Raw genomic sequence first — 22612 nt, forward strand, 5'->3', positions numbered from 1 at the left:
GCAAACTATTAACACTGTAAAAAGGGAAATAATTACCATAACCTAATTCTCGTTTTCAAAACCAAAAGAAAATAACACTCAAAAGCAAAATTAAAAACAACATAAGTTTCTCTAGGGCTGAACAGTTTACCTTTGGTCCACAAATATTATGAAATAAGAAAGCATATTTTAACGTATTTCTTACCACAAATATTTTAAAAGCGAGAAATTCAGCAACACGGTTCTATGAGTTAATCATTTCTTCCTCTACTGTAATAGATCTTTCTGCTTTGATTTTAAAAATATTTAGGCCTCCAGGGCTCTTGGGGAAAAAATCCACTGTATTTCTGAATCTACAAAAATATTTTTATAAGGAGAGAGTGGGAGACAGCTCAGTAAAAGGATGGGGGGTGGAGCTCTCTCAGGTGTTCAGAGGATGCAAGAATAGCTTCTAGAGAACTATCACTGAGGAAACTGTACTTTAAAAAAAACAATTAAAAAAAATTAAGACCAAAGGGTTCCCAGGGCTTCCACAACAGTTGATAAGGCACTTCCTACGGTGTCCTAACAAATTTATAATCCGAAAAAGGCCATACGTGGCCGTCGATTCTTTATCCATTTGATATTCATCAGCTGAGTAAATCTTCAGACTTCTATTTGCGAGGTGATACATTCCTTAGAACCTTTTCCTTGTGCATTTAAAATGCCAAGCTCAATTACGCTCCCAGTAAAGTATGCAGAAAGGACTGTACACATTTTTAAAATAGGAAGTTGAATAGCTGCAGTTTCCTGCCTTGGTGGAAAGGGTGATGGGTAAAGCTCTTTCTGAGTATACTCCTTAAATACTGAAATCACTCTCAAAGAATCGAGTCTTCTACCATTGCCCAATAGGTAAAAAGACTGCCAAAATTTCCATTAGAGCATCCTATTTTTAGAGTCTTTGGAATCGGTCTTTTAAATTGCATTCCACAGTACAATGTGTTTGACTAAGTTTACAAAGGCAACAAAATAAGCATCCTAAGACCTTAGTGTTTTCAAGCCCAGGAAGGAATTTTAGGCTTTTAAATCTGACTTTTAAAATCTTAACTTTAAATCTTTTAAACACGCAAATAAAAATAAAAACTAATAAATACTGGCCCAGAGAGAGGAACGGAAGGGAGGCGCTAGGTGCTTCCTGACAACCTAAGAGGTGAGGGGGAAAAACAGGTATGAAGGAAAATAAAAACCACCCACAGGGGTGGAGAGACAGCGTTGTGGGCAACAAGATAAAAAGGAACGGAGGCGCAGTGGAAGCCGCAGGCTCCGCGGGGAGACACGCGAGAGACGACTTCTGGCGCGAGTGCCCTAGCGAGGGAGAAATGGGCGCGCTGCGCAGGAAGAGGCCACGGCGGCGAGAGAAAAGAGGGGAAAACGGGCACCGGAGAAGGGGCGGAGGTGAGGGAACGGGGGTCCACCGCACCGAGAGGGCAGAGGCGGCGCTGCCCGAGGAGGACAGCGCCGGGGGAAGAACGAGGTGCTTCCCAAAGGCGTCCCCCCGATCGCAAGCCGGCCGGCCCCCTGCGTCCGGCTCTTCCTCTCCTCACCTGGGAACCGGAGACGAAAGGGGGGCTACCGCCGGGCGCCGGGTCTGTTTCCAGCCCCGGTTGCTGACATGGCGGCCGACGAGCTGTCACAGAGCTTGCTCGGGTCTCCCGCCGCTCGGGTGGCGGCGACACCTCTTGCTTTCCCGCCCCGCCTCCCTCTGTGCACCCCTCCCGGCTGGCAGGCGGGCGGCCGGCCGCCCGCGACCGCGGAGCATAGAGCGTGGGTGGCTAGAGAGGAGGCGAAGAGGACGGACAACCATAGAGTGCGAGTACAGATACCGCCTGGATAGTCTGTCTCTTTCCTCGGCCGTCCACTCATAATGCTCGGGCATCTGCGCCGGTAGGAAACGGAAGTGACGACAAAGGCAATATAGAGAGGTCGTTCGCACGCACGGAGCGGAGTGTTTACTTCCGCCGGCTTGGTCCTGGGGTGGGGGAGAGGTTGCACGTGGGGTGCCCAGTACAGAGTTCGTCGAAGATGTAACGACCCTGGGTGACACTGGGACAGGCCTTAGAGGTTGAGAATGTGGGTCCCAGGGGCAGGACTTCCCTCACTGCTGACACTGTCAGCCTTGACCCGCGCTGGGCGCTTTTGCATTTTTAAGTCCGGATCAGCGAGGCGGAAGGACGTCCTGGCGGGGAACCGCTGTGGCTTGTCTGACTTCTCCCCGCAGCTGGTGTCTAGTGTGGAATTCGGGAAATCGTCCTCGCGTGTATACAGGTGCCGCTCAGAGCCCAAGCGGTACATAACCAGTCCGAGAGTGGCTGAGACCTTGGTGCGGATCCTGCGGAGGAAACGAAGATCTTGCCAGCTCTTCCTGGAGTGCAATCCAGGTGAGTCTCTCGAGCACTGCATTTTCTTGGATATTCACTTCTTTAGACTATCTAAAACATGGCCTCTTCCTTTAAGCAGCTTGTATGGCCTGTGTTAATCATGACCTCACGAGGTATTTCTGTAGCAGTTTGCGCTTTACAAAGTATGTTGATAAAACGTGCTCTTGGATTTCACCATCTTCCGAAAAGAATTTTTATCTTACTCTTTCGTGCATCTTTTATAGACCGTAGTAGGATGCTGGGAACACAAGACTTACAGACTCCTTGAAAAATAAATTTGTTAAGCACCATTTCCTATAATGAGGCGTCAGTTCTGTTTAGGTTTGGCAATAGCTTTAATGTTGAAGTTTCCGGATAGTCGGTGAGTAGGTGGTAAGCTAGGGGCAGCCTTTTTTGTTAGTTTGTTTTTTCTTGAGAGGTAATGAAACATTGTAATTAAGAACGCGGGTTTTGCAGTCTTTGACCGAATGAATTCAAAGGCAAGCAGCGCTGCATTCCAGTTGTGATGTTGGAGTCAAGTGACTGTACCTAATCCCAATTTCCTTATATGTAAATAAGGGATGTAATACCTACTTTGGGGATGTTGTGAGAATTAAAGTTAGATTTTACAGGTAAAATATCTAATTTCTTCGATATTGAGAAAGATTATGTTCTTTCTCTTTGCAAATAAACTTCGTTCTGTGAATATACTAGGTCCTGGAATCCTGACGCGAGCACTGCTTGAAAGTGGTGCCAGAGTGATTGCCCTTGAAAGTGACAAGACTTTTATTCCGCAATTGAAGGTATATTTTTGTTTCTAGAAATAATTTACTGTTCGATCCGCTACCTTTGAGTGGTTTAGGGAAGTAAAATTAAGCACACAGTTTATTTTCAAACGATCACGTTTAGGAGCTGTGCGGTAAATATCTTGTTATCCCCAGTGATGAGAGCAGAGTAAGTATCAATGATTGTTGAATGACTGAAAGATTGGATTCAGAGACTTTTTTTCTGGTTCTAGCTCTGCTACAGATGGATGACTTTGAACAATATGTATAACTGGTATATCTAGGCTTGTTTCCTCATCACTGAAAGGCAGTGCTGTGCCTTCTTTCTTAGAAGGGGATAAGAAGTGAGCTTAGAATCTAACTGGGGTGCTAAGGTTAGGTTAATGGGACTGTGTTAATTCTGGACTTAAGGTTTCAGAGGCAAGAAAAGTTTGGTGTATTCAGACAAAATTGCACGGAGGAAAGGCATCCAAATGGATTTTTTAGTGAATTCGGCTTCATGTATAGCTGACAAGTTCACAGTAAAGCAGAAATTCCTTACATCGTTGCCTGTCTCCTTTCTCTTTCTCTCTCTCCCTCCTTTATAAATCTTTTGATTCAATTCAGGAAACTTACACTTCTCTGTGCCAGCTTCCTGAAGCCATGTAAAATGGTGCTATCTGAAAGTGCAAGGTGACAACAAAAAATGGTGAAAATGTTTACCAAATCCCACTATTTTAAAATAAAACTGTGTACATTAGATGGTTGTTTTTCAACACATGAAAAAATTCAAGGTTTTAACCAGGTTATTTAATTGATATTAAATCTGCTGGAATTCCAGAAACATGGAGAGAAAAAGAACACATAAAATTGTTCAAAGATTCAAGATCATGAAATGTGCTGCGATTTCAACCTGGAAATTAAAAACAAGATAGCTCTTATCTTGGTCTTTAAGTGGGGTGGGCTACTTTTGAAGATTAATCTATGTGTTCACAGAATAATTAAGATGGCATTAAAATGTCGTTCTGTTTACAGTTTGTTATCCTTAACACAATAGTTGCTTTTCTATAACATAAAGATAACAGCAGTCTCAATTTAAAATAATTGAATCAGTGAAAAAAAACGGTGGTTAGGGACTAGAAAATTCTTCACACACAGCATTTCTTACAGGAATATCAGTCATAAAATGTTTCTGAAGCTATTGATGTAAGCACAACATTTAAACGTCTAAATCCCTATTCCCCTCTCCCCTCAGCACTAACTTGAGCTCAGCCTTTAGTACACATTCTTTCACTCATTATAAAGTGAAAAGCTATTCAGACTTTTGTGTGAATTCATGTGTATTTGCCAGAATAAAAGAGAAGTAATCATTTAAATAGAACCTTTGGGGACTTACCTGATGATGCTGTTGTTAAGAATCCACCTGCCAGTGCAGGGGACACAGGTTCCAGCCCTGGTCCGGGAAGATCCCACATGCTGTGGAGCAACTAAGCCCATGAGCCACAACTACTGAGCCCACGTGCCTAGAGCCTGTGCTCTGCAACAAGAGAAGCCACCACAATAAGAAGCCCGTGCACCACAGCAATGAAGACCCAACACAGCCAATAATAAATAAATAAACAAATTCCAAAGTAAGTAAATAGAACCTTTGCAGCCCTAAATCTGGGCCTTAAAGTGGTGTTCTTAGCAGACAGTGCTTCAAGCCACCCAGAGGCTCTCAGTTTTGCTCCTAAAAACTGAAGGGATTTTCAAGGATAATGCTTGACTCTGGATTTTTATCTAATTTTAAAATTCCTCTCACCCCTGTTCCATTTCCCTGATAAAGTTCCTGGGAATTCACATTAACAATATTTCAAGCAGGAACAGTTTGTTTTCCTGTCTGAATGTGCTAGAGATACACATGTTGCAAATTGTGGTCTATAATAATAAATCATCATAACATTGTAAATCAACAATTTTAAAAAAAGATACCTTAAAAACAAAATAATAAATCTTGATATATCTCATTTGAATTGTGAAGACTGTTGCTGCAGAAATAGCTGTATATGTTCAGTTGAAGAGACATCAGCTCTTGTGGTAAATTGTGTCTTATTTCACAACATTTATGTCTTCAGCCTGGACTTCAATATTCAGGTCTATAACTTCCTATCTGCATCTCCACTTGAATCACCTTATAGGCGTCTCAAAATTAAGATGACCAAAAGTATATGGTTTCCACCTCCAATCTGTTCCTTTCACTAGTTTTTTCCAAGGGTCCTCTTGAAAGTAATCATTAAAACTTACTAAATTTAGAAATAGAATCATACTTATAAGTTGAACTCAAACAGTGAAGAAAATTTAGTTTCTTTAACTCATAACTTTAAATTGCAGATTCACTGAAACCTTGATAAATACCAGTAGAATTTTCTGTAACAACCTCAGTGTGCACATCAAAGCATTGCTCTCTTCTATTTAATTTTTTTAACTTCGAATTAACTTTGTAGAGTCTTTAGCTAATACTTCCTCTCACTATTAAGTTCTCCAATACTAGTGCCAGGTGAGCACATCAGGGCGGTAAAAAGATTGAGGTATATTGAACATCTCCTAGCAGGCAAGGAGCTTTTCTTCTATAGTTGGCTTTGTCTTTAGAAAAAGTAAATGAAAAATTAAGAGGAAAATGGAGAGTGACCTACATAATGAGCTAAGTTCATTTGGTGAAGGACTAACTAAACTGTTCTGGAAAAAAAGGAATACTCTCTTGAATCTATTTGCCTTTCACTTTATTATTTTTATTGTTATTATCTGTTATAAAACATTTTCCATGACTAGCAGATGGCTCACAGCTCTAAATAACAGAAGCCATCGAGATAAAGTAAAGAAAGTAAAAGGATAAGTAATAATTTGTTGAAGATTTCTGTTTTGGGGGCTTTTTGTTGGTAATGTACTGTCATCACTTTTCAGGCATTGCTTGATTTTTTTAAATTGTTCTTATTGCATTTTATTGACACTGCATAGTATTGATTTTTCACACCTTCTGTGATTCTTTAATTTGTATTCATGAAATGTCCATCAGCACAATGTAAATAAATTTGGCAATATAGGCACTAAAATGAATAAATCAATGCAAAGAAACATTAATTTTGCATTATCCTTATTCGTCAGGTAAGTAAAGCAGAAAAGTTGTAAATGAAAGTTGAAATGGGTCAGAACTCTTGACCTCTAGACCAATACTCTCCCTATTAAAAAAGGCTATTTTAAAGTTTTAAGTAGGGGAATTTACTACCAGTGAGATATTTTTAAAACACGACAAAGAAAGCTCTAAATAAAAAATTCATCTAACTGCTAAACAGAGAAGAAAATATCACAAGATACATGATTTTTACATAGGTTTTTTAAAAAATCAGTAGTTTACCACATGAGATATAACGTTTCTGAGCAATGGAAGTAATCTTGCTTTTAGGAATTCATTCACTACATCTTATTATGATAGCTGCCATATTTTTGTTGATGTTTTCCCAAATTTACTGGGTATGTCCAAAATAATTAGCAATGACAAGAATTTATCACTCATTTTATAACCTCTGCACAAAAGGGAAATAAACCCATTCCCATGGGAGTCAGAGTGGCACTCCACAAGGTACAGAAATAAATCTGTTTCTATAGCCTTAATATATGAAGCAAAGAAATTTAGCATCTCAAGATCATTTGATCTGGACATTTTTAAACGTGGCTCGAAAAACCTCTATTTCTTATTCATCTGTCCGATTTCTCTCAGCACTCACTTCAAAATAATCTGTTAGTACCAAACACAAGAAGTGTGTTTCAATACAAATGAAATTATTTTAAAACTGCAGACTCAAAACTATTATACCAAAAATTTATAATCAATTTTAACTTTCTTGCAAAATGAATTTATTCGAGAATATACTTTTAATTCAACATTTATTCTTGTCACTCACCTGAGAACACGATTGATTTTTATTAACTGTTACATTTTAGGATATTAGTAATGTTTTCTTTGTGTCTTTATGCGGTAGTAATATTTTTTATGAGTTATTTTTTGAAGTAGATCTTGGAGTTGTTACAAGGTCTACCTAACACTGAAATTTCTGAACGCGTTCTCTCTCTCTTTAGTCCCTAGGAAAAAAGTTTGGTGGAAGAGTACAAGTGGTCTACTGTGACTTCTTTAAACTGGATCCAAGAAATCGTGGAATGCTAACACCTCCCATTATGACTTCAGATATGCTTTTTGAGTATTTGGGAATAGAAGCACAACCTTGGTCAAAAGGTGGTTTTTGTCATTCAGTAAAGCAAGTATCTTATAATTTGTTGGCTTTCTCTAGCAGTACAGCAGGTTTATTGAGATTTATGTAAATGTTGATATTATGCAGTTTATGAGCAGTTGCTCTTAAGTTGAATGTGGCTTTTCCCTCACCTAGATACAATCAGCAGTTTTCTAGAAGCCAAGTTCAAGATCAAGGAAAGATGTTAAGACTTTTTTTTTTTTTAAACTTTTATTGAGATACAGTTAACAGATAATAAACAGCATATATTTAGAGTGTACAATTTGGTATCCCAATCTCCCAACTCATTCCCTGCCAACCCACCCCACTTTCCCCACTTGGTGTCCATATGTTTGTTCTCTACATCTGTGTCTCTATTTTTGCCTTGCAAACAGGTTGATTTGTACCATTTTTCTATGGTCCACATATATGTGTTAATATACAATATTTGTTTTTCTCTTTCTGGCTCATTTCACTCTGTATGACAGTCTCTAGGTCAATCCATGTCTCTACAAATGTCCCAGTTTGTCTACTGACTTTGGGTTTTGTTTGCTCTTCTTTCTCTAGTTTCTTTAGGTGTAAGGTTAGATTGTTTATTTGGGATTTTTCTTGTTTCTCAAGGTAGGATTGTATTGCTATAAACTTCCCTCTTAGAACTGCCTTTGCTGCATCCCATAGGCTTTGGATCGTTGTGTTTTCATTGTCATTTGTCTCTAGGTATTTTTTGATTTCCTCTGATTTCTTCAGTGATCTCTTGGTTATTTAGTAGTATGTTGTTTAGCCTCCGAGTGTTTGTGTTTTTTACAGTTTTTTTTTTGCAGTAATTGATTTCTAATCTCATAGCATTGTGGTCTGAAAAGATGCTTGACATGATTTCAATTTTCTTGAATTTACCAGTGCTTGATTTATGACCCAAAATGTGATCTATCCTGGAGAATGTTCCATGTGCACTTGAGAAGAATGTGTAATCTGCTGTTTTTGGATGTAATGTCCTGTACATATCTATTAAATCAAGCTGATTTATTGTGTTGTTTAAAGCTTGTGTTTCCTTATTAATTTTCTGTGTGGATCGTCTGTCCATTGGTGTAAGTGGAGTGTTAAAGTCCCCCACTATGATTGTGTTACTGTCGATTTCCTCTTTCATAGTTGTTAGCATTTGCCTTATGTATTGAGGTGCTCCTATATTCGTTGCATATATATTTATGATTGTTATCTATTGTTCTTGGATTGATCCCTTAATCATTATGTAGTGTCCTTTCTTGTCTCTTGTAACATTTTTTATTTTAAAGTCTATTTTATCTGATAGAAGTAACGCCACTCCAGCTTTCTTTTGATTTCCATTTGCATGGAATATCTTTTTCCATGCCCTCACTTTCCGTCTGTATGTGTCCCTAGGTCTGAAGTGGGTCTCTTGGAGACAGCATATATATGGATCTTGTTTTTGTATCCATTCAGCCAGTCTGTGTATTTTGGTTGGTGCATTTAGTCCGTTTATATTCAAGGTCATTATCGATATGTATGTTCCTATTACCATGTTCTTAATTGTTTTGTTTTTGTTCTTGTAAGTCCTTTTCTTCTGTTTCCCGCTTAGAGAAGTTCCTTTATCATTTGTTGTAGGGCTGGTTTGGTGGTGCTGAATTCTCTTAGCTGTTGCTTGTCTGTAAAGCTTTTGATTTCTCCATCGAATCTGAATGAGATCCTTGCTAGGTAGAGTATTCTTGGCTGTAGGTTCTTCCCTTTCATCACTTGAAATATATCATGAGACTCCCTTCTGGCTTGCAGAGTTTCTGCTGAGAAATCAGCTGTTAACCTTATGGGAGTTCCCTTGTATGTTATTTGTCGTTTTTCCCTTGTTGCTTTTAATAACTTTCCTCTGTCTTTAATTTTTGTCACCTTGACTACTATGTGTCTTGGCGTGTTTCTCCTTGGGTTTATCCTGCCTGGGACTCTCTGTGCTTCCTGGACTTGGGTAGCTGTTTCCTTTCCCATGTTAGCAAAGTTTTCACCTATAATCTCTTCCAGTATTTTCTCGGGTCCTTTCTCTCTCTCTTCTCCTTCTGGGACCCCTATAATGTGAATGTTGGTGTGTTTTACATTGTCCCAGAGGTCTCTTAGGCTGTCTTCAGTTCTTTTCATTCTTTTTTCTTTATTCTTTTCTGCATCAGTGATTATCACCATTCAGTCTTCCAGGTCACTTATTCACCCTTCTGCCTCAGTTAATCTGCTATTGGTTCCTCCTAGTGTATTTTTCATTTCAGTTATTGTGTTGCATATCTCTGCTTGCTTGCTCTTTAATTCTTCTGGGTCTTTGGTAAACTTTTCGATCTTTGCCTCCAGTCTTTTTTCAAAGTCCTGGATCATCTTCACCATCTTTATTCTGAATTCTTTTTCTGGAAGGGTGCCTGTCTCCTCTTCATTTAGTTGTTTTTCTGGGGTTTTATCCTGTGCCTTCATCTGGTACAAAGTCCTCTGCTTTTTAATTTTCTCTATCTTTCTGTGGTTGTGATTTTCAGTTCCACAAGACGAAATACTGCTGATACTGCTTCATACTGCTGTCTGCCCTCTTGTGGAGCAAGCTATCTAGGAGGCTCTGTGGGTGCTTCCTGATGGGAGGGACTGATGGTGGGTAGGGCTTGGTGGGCGGAGCTCAGTAAGACTTTAATCTGCTTGTCTGCCAATGGGGGGGGCTGTGTTCCCACCCTGTTGGTCGTTTGGCCTGAGGCCACCTAGCATTGGAGACCACAGGCTCTTTGTTGGGGCTAATGACAGACTCTGGGAGGGCTCAGGCCAATGAGCACTTCCCAAAACCCCTGCCGCCAGTGCCCCTGTCTTCTCGGTGAGCCACAGCTGCCCCCCACCTCTGCAGGCAGCCCTCCAACACCAGCAGATAAGTCTGGTTCAGTCTCCTATGGGGTCGCTGCTCCTTTCACCTCGGTCCTAGTAAGCATACTTTTTTGTGTGCCTTCCAAGAGTGGAGTCTCTGTTTCGCCCAGTCCTGTGCAGGTCCTGCAGTCAAATCCCGCTGGCTTTCAAAGTCTGATTCTCTTGGGATTCTTCCTCCGGTTGCTGGACTCCCAGGTTGGGAAGCCTGATGTGGGACTCAGAACCCTCACTTTAGTGGGTGGACTTCTGTGGTATAGCTGTTCTCCAGTTTGTGAGTCACCCACCCAGCACTTATGGGATTTGTTTGTAACACGATTGTGCCCCTCCTACCATCTCATTGTGGCTTCTCCTTTGTCTTTGGATGTGGGGTGTCTTTTTTGGTGAGTTCCAGTGTCTTCCTGTTAATGATTGTTCAGCAGTTAGTTGTTATTTCAGAGCTCTTGCAAGAAGGAGTGAAGACTTATTTTTTTAATTGAAATAATCTTAAAATAATATAGTTCATTAATCTAATTTGACTCAGTAAAGTATGGTCATAAAAAAAAGTGCTAAGAATTTATTTAAATATTTTTGCTTATATTCTTGACAGGTGCTCCTTTAAAAGTAATTGGGTTCTTACCAATTAAAAATGAGAGAAATACACTTTGGAAACTTTTACATGACCTATATTCCTGTACTTCTGTGTATAAATATGGACGAGTAGAACTAAATATGTTTGTTACTGAAAAGGAATGCCGGGTAGGTTATCAACAAGTATCTGATTAGTTTTTTGTTTTGAAAGTGCTGTGATTTTTTCTCAGAGTAGTCTTAATCTGTGTGGTTTTAATATGGGCTCATGATATTTGAGGGTACTAAGGTTGTTTTTAAATTAGATCACTCTTTAGGTTTTATTTTTTAAAAGGTTTTTTGTGTGATAAAATATACATAACATAAAGTGTACTATTTTAACTATTTTTAAGTGTACAGTTCAGTGTCATTAAGTACATTCACATTGTGGTACAACTGTTACTACCATCCATCTCTTCTCAGAATTTTTTCATCATTCCATACTGAAACTCTGTACCCTTTAAACACTGATTCCCCATTCCTCCCTCCCCTGTGGCCATGGTAACCATTGTTTTATTTTCTGTCTCTATGAATTTGGCTATTCTATGCACCTCATGTAAATGGAATCATACAGTATTTCACTTTGTGTCTGGCTTAGTTCACTTAGCATACTATCTTTAGGGTTCATTCAAGTTGTAGCATGTGTCAGAATGTCATTCCTTGTTAAGGCTGAATAATATTCAGTTGTATATTTACACACCACTCCACTACCTTTTGTTTATCCGTTTCCATCAATGGCTATAATTGACATGCAGCACTGTATAAGTTTAAGGTATATAGTACAGTGTTTTGACTTACATTCATCATGAAATGATTGCCATAATAAGTTTGGTGAACATCCATCATCTCATATAGATACAAAATTAAAAAATATTTTTCTGTGTGATGAGAACTCTTAGGATTTGCTGTTTTAACTTTCATATGTAACATACCACAGTGTTATTTAATCATGTTGTACACTACGTAACTGGAAGTTCATACCTTTTGACCACATTCATTCAATTCCCCCTCCCCTGCATCCTTGCCTCTGGTAGCCACAAATCTAATTTTTTCCTCTGAGTTTGTTTTTTGCAGCATAATTGACCTAAACACTATGTTAGTGTCTCCTGTAGGACATGGTGATTTGATATGTCTCTGTGTTACAAAATGATGACCATGATATGTCTAGTTACCATCTGTCATCATGCAAAGATACTACATTATTATTGACTGCATTTCCCACACTGTACATTTCATCCCCCTGATTCATTCATTTTGTAACTGGAAGAGTGTCCCTCACTCTCCTTCACCTGTTTCACTTATTCCCCCACCTCTTCATCTCTAGCAGCCTTCTGTTCTCTCTGCTGGTGGCTGTTTCTATTTCTGTTTGTTCATTTGTTTTGTTTTTTAGATTCCACGTATAAATGAAATCGTATAGTATTTATCTTTGACTTATTTCACATAACATATAATAGTTTCTAGATCCATTCATGTTGTCAAAAATGTCAAGATTTCATTCTTTTTTATGGCTGAGTTGTACATATGTGTGTATATGTATATGTTTTATATGTGTGTGTGTATATATATGTGAGTATGTATATAAAACATACATTTTCTTTATTCATTACATCTTCTTTATCCATTTAACTATTGATGGAAAGGGATAGGTTATATCCCTTTCTTGGCTATTGTGAATAATGCTGTAGTGAACATAAGGTTTTAGACATTTTATTGTTTGAAATCAGAGGGCCTCCTGAAGTCCTTCAGTGTTATGTTTCTTTGCTGCCAAGAGTGCTTCATGTTATTAATCTTTTAATCTAAGATAACTGGAAATGCTTATTTGTATATAAGAGAGCTATGGGTTGGGATGGGGGCTTGGGGGTGATTTGCTTACCAAGATCCAAATAGTAAGTAAATAGTGACTATCCCTGGAAAGAGAGCAGGGGACTCAGAACCTTGAGGCTGTGTGCATACATGAGAGAATGAAAAGAAGAGAAGTAGGAAATGCTTCGTCAGGTTTCATCTTGCTACTAGTAGAATGTTCTAATGCTTCTTTTACCGTGGACCTTTTCACATTTGGTTTCCTCTCTAAGTAATTCTTCACTCAGAATTTAATAGCCCAGCTAATGTGGGTTTCTGTCACACTTAACGCTTCTCCACAGTAATTATATACTTTTGTTTCATTTTTTAAAGAGAATTTGCTGTGATAGATGATGTGGTTAAAGGAAATCAGTCTCAAATACATTATATTTTAAATGTATATGATGATATGTTCCTGTGAAAGTTTAAGAAGACTCTCTTCTTTGGAATGGTTAAGATTTTGCATTTAATTCTAATTTCCTTTCATTTTTAGATATTATTAAGATATTACTATTACCATTTTTAGATACTATTAAGGTCTGATATTTGGTTTTGATTAATTTGCTATAGCTGTGAATAACATGTAACTTCTGTTTTTCTTTTACTAGAAACTAATGGCAAATCCCCAAAATCCAAGCTTGTATCAAGCATTAAGTGTGCTCTGTCAGATAGCTTGGGGGATTAAGCTCCTGCATACGGTGAGTAAAATCCTTCTAAATTTCAGCAAAGAACTTCATTGTTTTTCCAAGAGGCTATATTTCTGTGACCAGATTAATTTTATTATTTTTCCCAAGTGTTTAAGATAATAGAGCACTGTGCTGATGGTTTTTTTCACAAATATTTATATATTTCTCTCATTATGAAAATAATGTATTCTCATTATAAAAATACGAGGCTGAGTAAAAAATTATCTGCACTCCAGTTATATTAAAACTTATAGAAGTTCTGCAGCCAGAGTGTGGATAATTTTTGACTCATCCTCATAATATATTCTCATTATAAAAATGTGAGACATGTTAAAGAAAGAAAAGAATTTAAAAAAATCATCACTACAGTTCTACCACCCAGCGGTCAGTATTGATGTTTGTGGCGTAATTTTAGTGTTTTATTTTTCCTGTTCTGGTGGGGTTTTTTTGTTTTTGTTTTTCTTTACGTAGCGGAGATTATTTTATTTTTTCATTTAATAGCTAATGGTTAATTACAAGATTTTTTTTTTCCCTCCTACCTAAACATTTTTCTTAAGTTTTTAATGACTAATACCTCATTATAGAGCATTCCCCTTTTTAGTTTATTTCCTTAGGCAAGATCAGAGTGGTCTAATAGAAGGACAACACAAGCCACATGTGTGATTTTACATTTTTTTTAGTAGCCATGTTACAAAAAGTGAAAAAAAGGTGAAATTAATATTATATTTTATTGAACTTTCTCAATTCAAAATATTATTTCAGTGTGTAATATTTTTAAAGTAATTATTACATAATTTACATCCTTTTTTGTGTACTAAAAATACATAGTATATTTTACACTTCAGGCCAGACACATTTCATGTGTTCGATAGCCACATGTCACTAGTGGCTACCATTTTGTGTGTGTGTGTGTGTGTGTGTGTGTGGATACCATTTTTAATAGAGGCCTCAAAGTATAAGAAGCAAATAAGGGCTTCCTAGGTGGCGCAGTGGTTAAGAATCCGCCTGCCAATGCAGAGGTCACGGGTTCGATCCCAGCTCCAGGAAGATCCCACATGCCGCGGAGCAACTAAGCCCGTGTGCCAAAATAAAAAAAATAAAAATAAAAAAAAAAAATGCTTAAAAAAAAAAACAAAACAAAAAAACAAAAAAACATCCTTTTAAAAAAAAAAAAAAAAAAAAGAAGCAAATAATACCTTTTCTTTCATACGGTAATTTGCCAATTCTCTTTTTTTATTTTAGTAGACTAGAATATATCGAGTTGTTCTTTATATAAGGAATTTGTTTGTATATTTTATGAGCCCTTGTTCTTCAGAGGATATATTGGTATAATTTTAAAAGTTTGTAGAATGTTTCTCCATGTAGTCTCTTCATTGCTTTTGTCCAGGAACACATTAAAATCTTCAGTACACACTTAGTTGTTAGAATGTTATCTCGTTTGATTTTAGCTTTTGTTCCAATTGTGGTTTTTTCCCTGCAAAACATAACAGGTTCTTGGGTTGGATCTCTCTGTTCCTTGTCTTTCGTATCTGTCCTGCTCTCATCCTTTTTCTGTATTCTGAGAAATCTTTGTTACATTCAGCCTTCATGGCACTGACCCTGTTTTCTGCCTGTACTATATATTGTAATCTTGGCACTGTAGTTCTTGGTTTCCCTAAAATCCTTTCTTAACCCCGCTCATCTCCTCTCATTCTGTTGGCTTTTCATCTCAGCTGTTCTCTCCTCCTGGCTTTTGCTAGTTTCTTCATAGAGGCCCTCTGAGGACTTCAGCTTTCAGGATAGTTTTCTTTTTCTGCAGTATTTGTTTTCAAAAGCCCTATGTTGAATTTTGCCATTTGTTTACCTCCAGAAAGGAGAGGTCTTTCTGGACCCAACATTTTTAACATTTGTCCATTATATATCTACCACTGGATGGTTCATTGTTGAACTCAGTTCCCAAGGTCTTGCAGGTTTTCCTCTCCTGTGGGTTTGGTAGATGGGTGTTAGGTCTGCTCTGAAGTGCCTTAAACTGATGTGGATGGACCAAGTTGGGGTGGGGGGGCAGCTGCAGTGCCTGTTGCTGCTGCTGCTTTGCCTTCCTCCACTTAGTGACATTCCTAGAACTGCTGGGAGTTTCTCAGATGGGCAACAATTGCATTTTTTGATTTTACATTAATTGCCACCGCAATTAGTAATAAATTATCATTTCTGACAATAGTTTTCAAACCTAACATCCAGTATTATAAGTTTTAGTCTTAAGTCTGTGTCAAATGCTGTTATTTTGGAATTTAATGTGTGTATATGTGTGTGTGTATATATATACACACACACATATACACAATAATTTTTCAGTTGGGTCATCTTTTAAAATTGCTTCACATACAAAATTATATGTACAAAAGTTAGATACAAGGAAATAATGATCCTTTTAAAAACTGACACAAGTTTATTTGTCTACCTCCTTACATGTCCCAGCATATTCACATCAGTGGCTTTTCCACTGAGGTAGGGCAAAAACATCCTCATTATTGATCTGATATCCCCTAAACTGATTGTGACTATAGTATGGAAATGCCGGTATTAAAAATGATAACTTAAGAATGTATTTACATAATTATAGTAAGGGCAACTCTTTTTTTTTTTTATGTAAGCAAATAATAGAGTTACCAGTGTTGGGATAGACCTTTGACTCTGCTCTTCTTTATCAAAAAGTAAAATAAAAATAAAACCCAGGAGAGAGAAGAGAAATGTATATGATTTAACTATCACATTGTTTTTCTTACATTCAGTTAGACTGGAGACTTGACTTTAATTCATTCTGTTGTTTAGACATTTTTAAAGGCGCTAATAATGTGGGGCACTTTGCCCAAAAAGAACTGAAAGAAATGTTTTGTTTTTGTTTATCTTCTTTCAAGGAACCTTGCTCCTCATTTGACACATATACCTCAGATGGGCAGCTAGAAAAGCAAAAACGCAGGGTAAGAACAAGTGAATACCTTTCCCTTTTTTCCTCTAATGTAACATTCTTTGTTTTCTTTTACATGATCTGATATTCTGTATTTTTTTTTTTTAATTTTTTTAAACTTTTTTTTTGTTGTTGTTGTTGCTGGGTCTTCATTGTGGTGCACAGGCCCTCTAATTGTGGCACTTGGGCTGCAGAGCACACAGGCTCAGTAGTTGCAGCATGTGAGCTTAGTTGCCCCCTGTCATGTGGGATCTTAGTTCCCTGACCAGGAGTTGAACCTGCTTCCCCTGCATTGGAAGGTGGATTCTCATCCACTGTGCCACCAGGGAAGTCCCTGTTTAAATTTTTAATTTTAGAATATCTAGAAATTTTTTTAAACATATCTTATTGCTTTTAATATATTCTAATTATTTTGGAAGAGAGTTATATTTTTCAGCTATTTATACAATGAATGATAGCACAGTAATAGGCTGAAACACAGATCCTGACTTCTATTTTTAAGTTTTGAAATGAAGACACATTTCAAATTCAGAAAATATAATCGTTTTAATATTCATTTAAATTGATAAACTAAAAAGATTTTATGCCTTATTAATAAATCATATATACTACTTATAATGGTTTATTTCGCTAATAGATACATCTTGTTTCTTACCCTAGGGTTTGGGCTTTAACTTTTGTTTATTTTTTCCCTTTATAATGAACCCAAGTGATAATGTTATAAAGTGATCCTCCATTTAGATTATATAGAGCTGCTTATAGTGAAGTTGTAATAAAGTAGCTGAAATTTAAAAATAATTTTTGGACTCAATTCAGAAGTTCCACTTTAGGATTAAATGCTAATGATGCCCTAATCTCAGCATATTAGCTCAGCCTGACATTCCCATTTGCTTACTGCTTTGTCTTTTATTCTTGCTCTTGCCGGTAAAGGAAAGAAAGGAAAATTATCAGTTTAGAAATATTCTGATTGATTTTAGAGTGATCAGTGATCATTGTGATTTTAGTTCTGTTTCACTATCCATAAACATAATTGATGTAGCCTCACAAAATAGGAGTAATACATTTTGGCTTGATACCTCTAGGAATTTATCCAAATGACCCCAAAATGAATAACCCTGCATATATGACACTTTCTCTTTTTCTCAGCGACAGTGTCAAAAGTTAAAACATTTTTTTGGCCAACATAAATACATAAACTTTTAGGAATGAAGATGAAATAACCAAATGTTATGTTTTATGAGAAAATTTTATTCAGATATTTTACGTCTTTGATGTCAGTGTGTTCATAATTGTTAAAGAAGCTCTTTTAGATATTTAACAGTTTTTTAAGCACATGATCTTCATTTCCATCCAAGTGCTTTCAAAGTTACACTTTTTCGAAGCCATATTTTTGTGCTGTCACTGAACCTTTTTTCCTAAGCTACAAATAACCATTCATTGAACATCAGGAAAGTTTTTTCTTCCCTACTTATTAAGTGAACCTTTATCTGTAACTCCAAATCTATTTGCAAGATGCTGTTTAGAGTCACCTTCAAAAGACTTGTTAACAAAAACATATAATGCTTTCAATTATGAGGTTATTCCCCTCCCTAATTAATAATTGCTAAATATGTTAAAATTTTGTTGCCTTCCGTTTGTACTAATTTCTTCAGCTACAGGAATTCAAAACTAGAGACCAAAATTGAAATTTTCATTTTTGGCCAACATGTCTTCTACAAACAGTATTTATGTTTAAATATGTGTATACATACATATTTATTATAAAGTAAATAAGGGATTACTAGCTAATATGTGAGATTGCCTAAGAACTCAAACATAAGGCTCCCTCTGTACTGAAGAATAATTTTAGAGGAAAAAAAATCTTAATGTTACATCAAGTCATACACAGTTTTTATTTTATTCTGTATAATACTATATACTAGAGCAGGTTGACAAACTTTTTGTGTAAAAGACCAGAGAGTAAATATTTTATGCTTTGCAGAGCATGTATGGTCTCTGTCACATATTCTTTGTGGCTTTGTTGTTGTTGTTGTTTGTTTATTTAAGAATCCTTTATAAATGTAAAAACTGTTCTTAGCTCCATACTATACAAAAACAGGCAGACCATGTACTATGGTTTGCTAGCCCTATATTTTTTAAAAAACCAATTAAAAATTATAAGGCAATTTTTTTTTTGTGCTTAGGATCTGGTGTTAAGCCTCAAATACAGAAGAGACTCAGCATATGTTAGTGTCACGTTTAGGATTTCATTTTTCCCTGCTTACAAGTTAGTAAGCTGTTACTCTTTCATGGATGCTGGGCAGAGACACAGACTCCTGTGTCCCATGGAATGATGTGATATTGCACAGTTGGGTGGTGTGCATGCAGTGGGTTTGCATTGCAGCTGAGGAACACAGAGCTGGGTGAATCCACCTCTTTTATAGCAAATATTAATGTCAATCTATAGAGAGACATTATCTCATCCCCCAAGGTGACTCACTGTAAACAACCCTGAGGAATGGCCCAGGTTAAGAACAGTTGGGGCCTTGCATTCTTGGCACATCCATGAAGAACCTATAGGGACGCTCAGGAGCTATTATGATTGCCTCTTCCAAAAGGTAGCTTGAATGCGAAAGTGAACAGTGTCTTGCACTGGCAATATTTTATGACTAACACATTTTATTTTCCTTTCTCTGCAGGAATCAGAAAAAAACCTGTGTTTTATTCAGCTGACTCCTCATAGAAATTTATTTACAGGAACCTTAACACCTTTTAACTATGATGTATTTTTTCACATGTTAAGGCAGTGTTTTATGAAACGCAATGCCAAGCTAATAGACCGTTTACAGTAAGTAACAAGAATAAAAAAGCAAATATAAAAGTAGCAACTTAATGTGAGAATTGTACTTTCCTGTTAGAGCTTTGTTTTGTATATTTTTTATACCTTGATTAACAGTGAGGTACCATGTTTTCACTCATTTGTTTCTTCAAAATACTTCCTTCTCGCTGGTACACATTTTGAGGAAAATATACTCTCCACATAATTTCCTGAGCTTAATTTTTTTTCCTTCTTTGAAAAAACAACCAGGGATGCCTACAGTTTGTTTTATCTTTGTCAGGATTAATCTACATGAAGAACTGGCTGCTTGCCACTGGCATTAATGGTAGCATACCCACCAACTACCTCTTGTCATTGCCTGTCATTCATTAGTGGTTCTGTTTCCTAACCAAAGTAGGCACAGATCATTATACTGCCCTAGTCCTGCTTGGGATCAGATTCTGTGTTTCTACCTAAAGCCTTATAAAAATTATACTGTTACTGCCTACTTTGTATCTGTATAATTTTTGTATAGGGCTGATGTGTACAAATCTGTAAGTTACTCATTTTACTGTGTACTCCGCAGCCCATAGTCATTCAGAGTACTGTCAGAGGATGGAAAAATGTTAAAATAATCATTTTAATTAATTTGATCATCATTTAATATATAACTCTGAATGAGCTGTTGGTTAAACAGTATTTATGTAAAAATAAATGTTAAAACTGGCAATAGACCAGTAAAAGTAATCTATTTTTCATCTTGTCACCTTGTGATAGTGGCTGTTTTGAATGACAATATCGAGAGTATAGGAAATTAAGGGATACATATGATAAACTGGTGTAAAAGGTTAAAAATTGCTTCGGAGAGCCTGTGGATTGAAAGGATGCTTACACCTGTGGCCAGGATTCCATTCTCAGTCAGAAAGCATTGGAAATATTTTCCACCAAAATATTTTAGTACAGTTATTTACTTGTTATTGTCAGAGGCTCACTGGTGGATTCTTGCTAGGCTAATAGAATAAGGCAGTTTTCTGCTTTATAATTTATTCACAGTAATTGTTACATAAAAATGTGAAAATTATTTCCTCTTTGGAAACAAACAATAGTTTCTGCAGTTTGTACTTATTAAAGTTTTACATGAACTTAAATGGAGTTAAGAATATATTTGCGAAGAGAGTTAAAAGATGAAAATGGTAGGTAGAAGAATTTTTTTAAGGGCAATGTTAAAGTAGAATTTTGTGTAAGAATTGATTAGAACATGTTAAAGCCTAAATCTGCTCTTTTCATTACAGGCAAGCCATGAAACATTAGGAATAGACATAGTCAAAGCTATATGTAATATATAGGCTCTTAAACTGAATGAGATTAATTACATGTAATAAGTTAGGCATTTTAAATTGGGCTTAGAAGCCACCTCTGTCAATACTAACCAACAGTTGTTATGAAAAAGAATTAAGCAGATTTACTTTGTATTTATTTTGCAGTTCATTGAGTCCAATTGATGGAATGCATATATTGAAACAAATTAAAAAAAAGAAAGATGTGAAAGTAATAAATATGTACCCTGAAGATTTTCAGCGCCTTTTTGAAACCATAGAGTGTTCCAAAGATGATACCTATAAGTGGCTATATGATGACTTCATGGAAGATGTAGTCATGTAGAGAAGTGGACTGCTAACACATTAACTGGATCTGTTTATTTATTTGGAAATTATGACACAAATGAAAAAGAACTGAGTTTGGAAAGCTCACATTCTTTCAACAGGGGATAACTGTTCTTGTTTTGGACAACTAGGCAGATCATTTCTCCTGCCGTTTGATACCGTTAGTGTATTGGATAAAACAGTGGCTGCTATTTTATTCAAACTGAATAAATAAAACTTCAGTTAATTGTGTATTTGATCAAATTGGATTTGTTTTAAATTCCCCTCTACTATAAGCATACTGGTAGTTATAGGCTATTACCACATGAAATTTAGTTACAGAAATTCTTTTGGCCAGATATTGCATTTAAATATTTAAATATTCCATTTTCACTGTCAATTTTTATATCCTCTTGGGAGAGCAGAAGAGTTTGTACATAATTAAACTTGGAAAGTAAACTGATTTAAGTGCTTTGTTTTTAATTTTATTTATTTATTTATTTATTTATTGGCTCTGTTGGGTCTGCATGTGGGCTTTCTCTAGTTGTGGTGAGTGGGGGCTACTCTTTGTTGTGGTGCACAGGCTCCTCATTGCCATGGCTTCTCTTGTTGCGGAGCAGGGCTCTAGGCGCAAGGGCTTCAGTAGTTGCAGCACATGGGCTCACTGGTTGTGGCTCATGGGCTCTAAAGCACAGGCTCAATAGTTGTGGCACATGGACTTAGTTGCTCCGCAGCATGTGGGATCTTCCTGGAGCAGGGATCGAACCTGTGTCCCCTGCATTGGCAGGAGGATTCTTAACCACTGCGCCAGTGGGAAGCCCTAAGTGGTTTGTTTTACTTTTCAGTTTGTTGAAATGTGTTATAAAGTAATGTACAATGAAATTATTTAAATTTTAATATAGTTTAAACTTTTTTAGAAATTAAAATATTTTAAGTAATAAGATTTTGTGCCTTTTGTTTCTGTCTGTTCAAACATAAAATTGACCCTTATTCACTTTAAATTCTGTCATTTATAGTCAGTGTAGTTTCAGTGAGTAATCAGTCTGTGTTTTTCAAAACTCATGCATTTTCATTCCATCAAAGTTCACCTGAAGCTAGACCTTTATGTGAACCTGAGTGGAATTAGGAATACAGTAAAACCTTGGTTTGCGAGCATAATTCGTTCCAGAAACATGCTTGTAATCCAAAGCACTTGTGTATCAAAGTGAATGTCCCCATAAGAAATAATGGAAACTCAGATGATTCATTCCACAACCCAAATAATTCATATAAAAATGATTACAATACAGTAATATAATACAAAATAATAAAATACAAAATATAAAGAAAAATAAATTAACCTGCACTTACTTTTTAAAACCTTCGTGGCTGGTGTGAGGGAGATGAGAGAGGAGGGTTATTGTGTAGAATGACTTTCACTATCACTAACGGAATCACTATCTATTGGTTCAATAGAATCTTTTTCTTTTCATGCAGCTTTAACAAGGAACCTATCCAATGACACGTGTTTTTGCCTCCTTTTGAGGATTTCATGGAAATGACATTGCATTGTCAAACAGATTCATCACTCGCACTGCTACAGCCTTATTTGGGTGGTGCTTTTCTACAAAATTTTGCACTGTTTCCCACATTTTACACATCTCCCTAATCTCATTTGAAGTGAAGGATTCCTCTGCCTTTTTCTCCTCCTCCTCTGCAGATGAGATCTCCTCCATAACCTCTTGCTGTTGCTCGCGATGCAGGTCCATCAGTTTGTCGGTGGTCAGCTCCATTGGCTCAGTTGCGATCATGTGACATTTGGCATCATGTTCTACTC

The 22612-nt window shown here is 36.8% G+C and overlaps 2 protein-coding genes across 4 annotated transcripts in view; one reads left to right on the forward strand and one right to left on the reverse strand.

Annotated features, from left to right (window-relative positions):
- The window catches only part of CNST (consortin, connexin sorting protein), a 110082-nt gene extending 108191 nt beyond the window's left edge, over positions 1-1891 (reverse strand). For both annotated transcript variants that reach the window (XM_057726115.1, XM_057726116.1), the window contains exon 1: positions 1563-1891. The gene's annotated coding sequence lies outside the window, so the exon portion shown is untranslated. The remainder of the gene's footprint in view (positions 1-1562) is intronic.
- Positions 1301-21259, forward strand: TFB2M (transcription factor B2, mitochondrial). 2 transcript variants are annotated; one of them, XM_057726119.1, is made up of 9 exons: positions 1301-1413; positions 2237-2396; positions 3090-3178; positions 7253-7406; positions 10871-11019; positions 13335-13424; positions 16307-16369; positions 19035-19183; positions 20638-21259. In XM_057726119.1, the coding sequence occupies exons 4-9, from the start codon at positions 7331-7333 to the stop codon at positions 20813-20815; spliced, it is 705 nt and encodes a 234-aa protein (XP_057582102.1). In that variant the 5' UTR covers positions 1301-1413; positions 2237-2396; positions 3090-3178; positions 7253-7330; the 3' UTR covers positions 20816-21259. The 2 variants fall into 2 exon arrangements, with proteins under 2 accessions (XP_057582102.1, XP_057582101.1); XM_057726118.1 differs by lacking the exon at positions 1301-1413 and having other exon boundaries at positions 1865-2396.
- Positions 21260-22612: the final 1353 nt, after the last annotated feature.

The sequence above is a fragment of the Hippopotamus amphibius genome, chromosome 3, assembly GCF_030028045.1.
Source record: "Hippopotamus amphibius kiboko isolate mHipAmp2 chromosome 3, mHipAmp2.hap2, whole genome shotgun sequence".
Taxonomy (NCBI): domain Eukaryota; kingdom Metazoa; phylum Chordata; class Mammalia; order Artiodactyla; family Hippopotamidae; genus Hippopotamus; species Hippopotamus amphibius.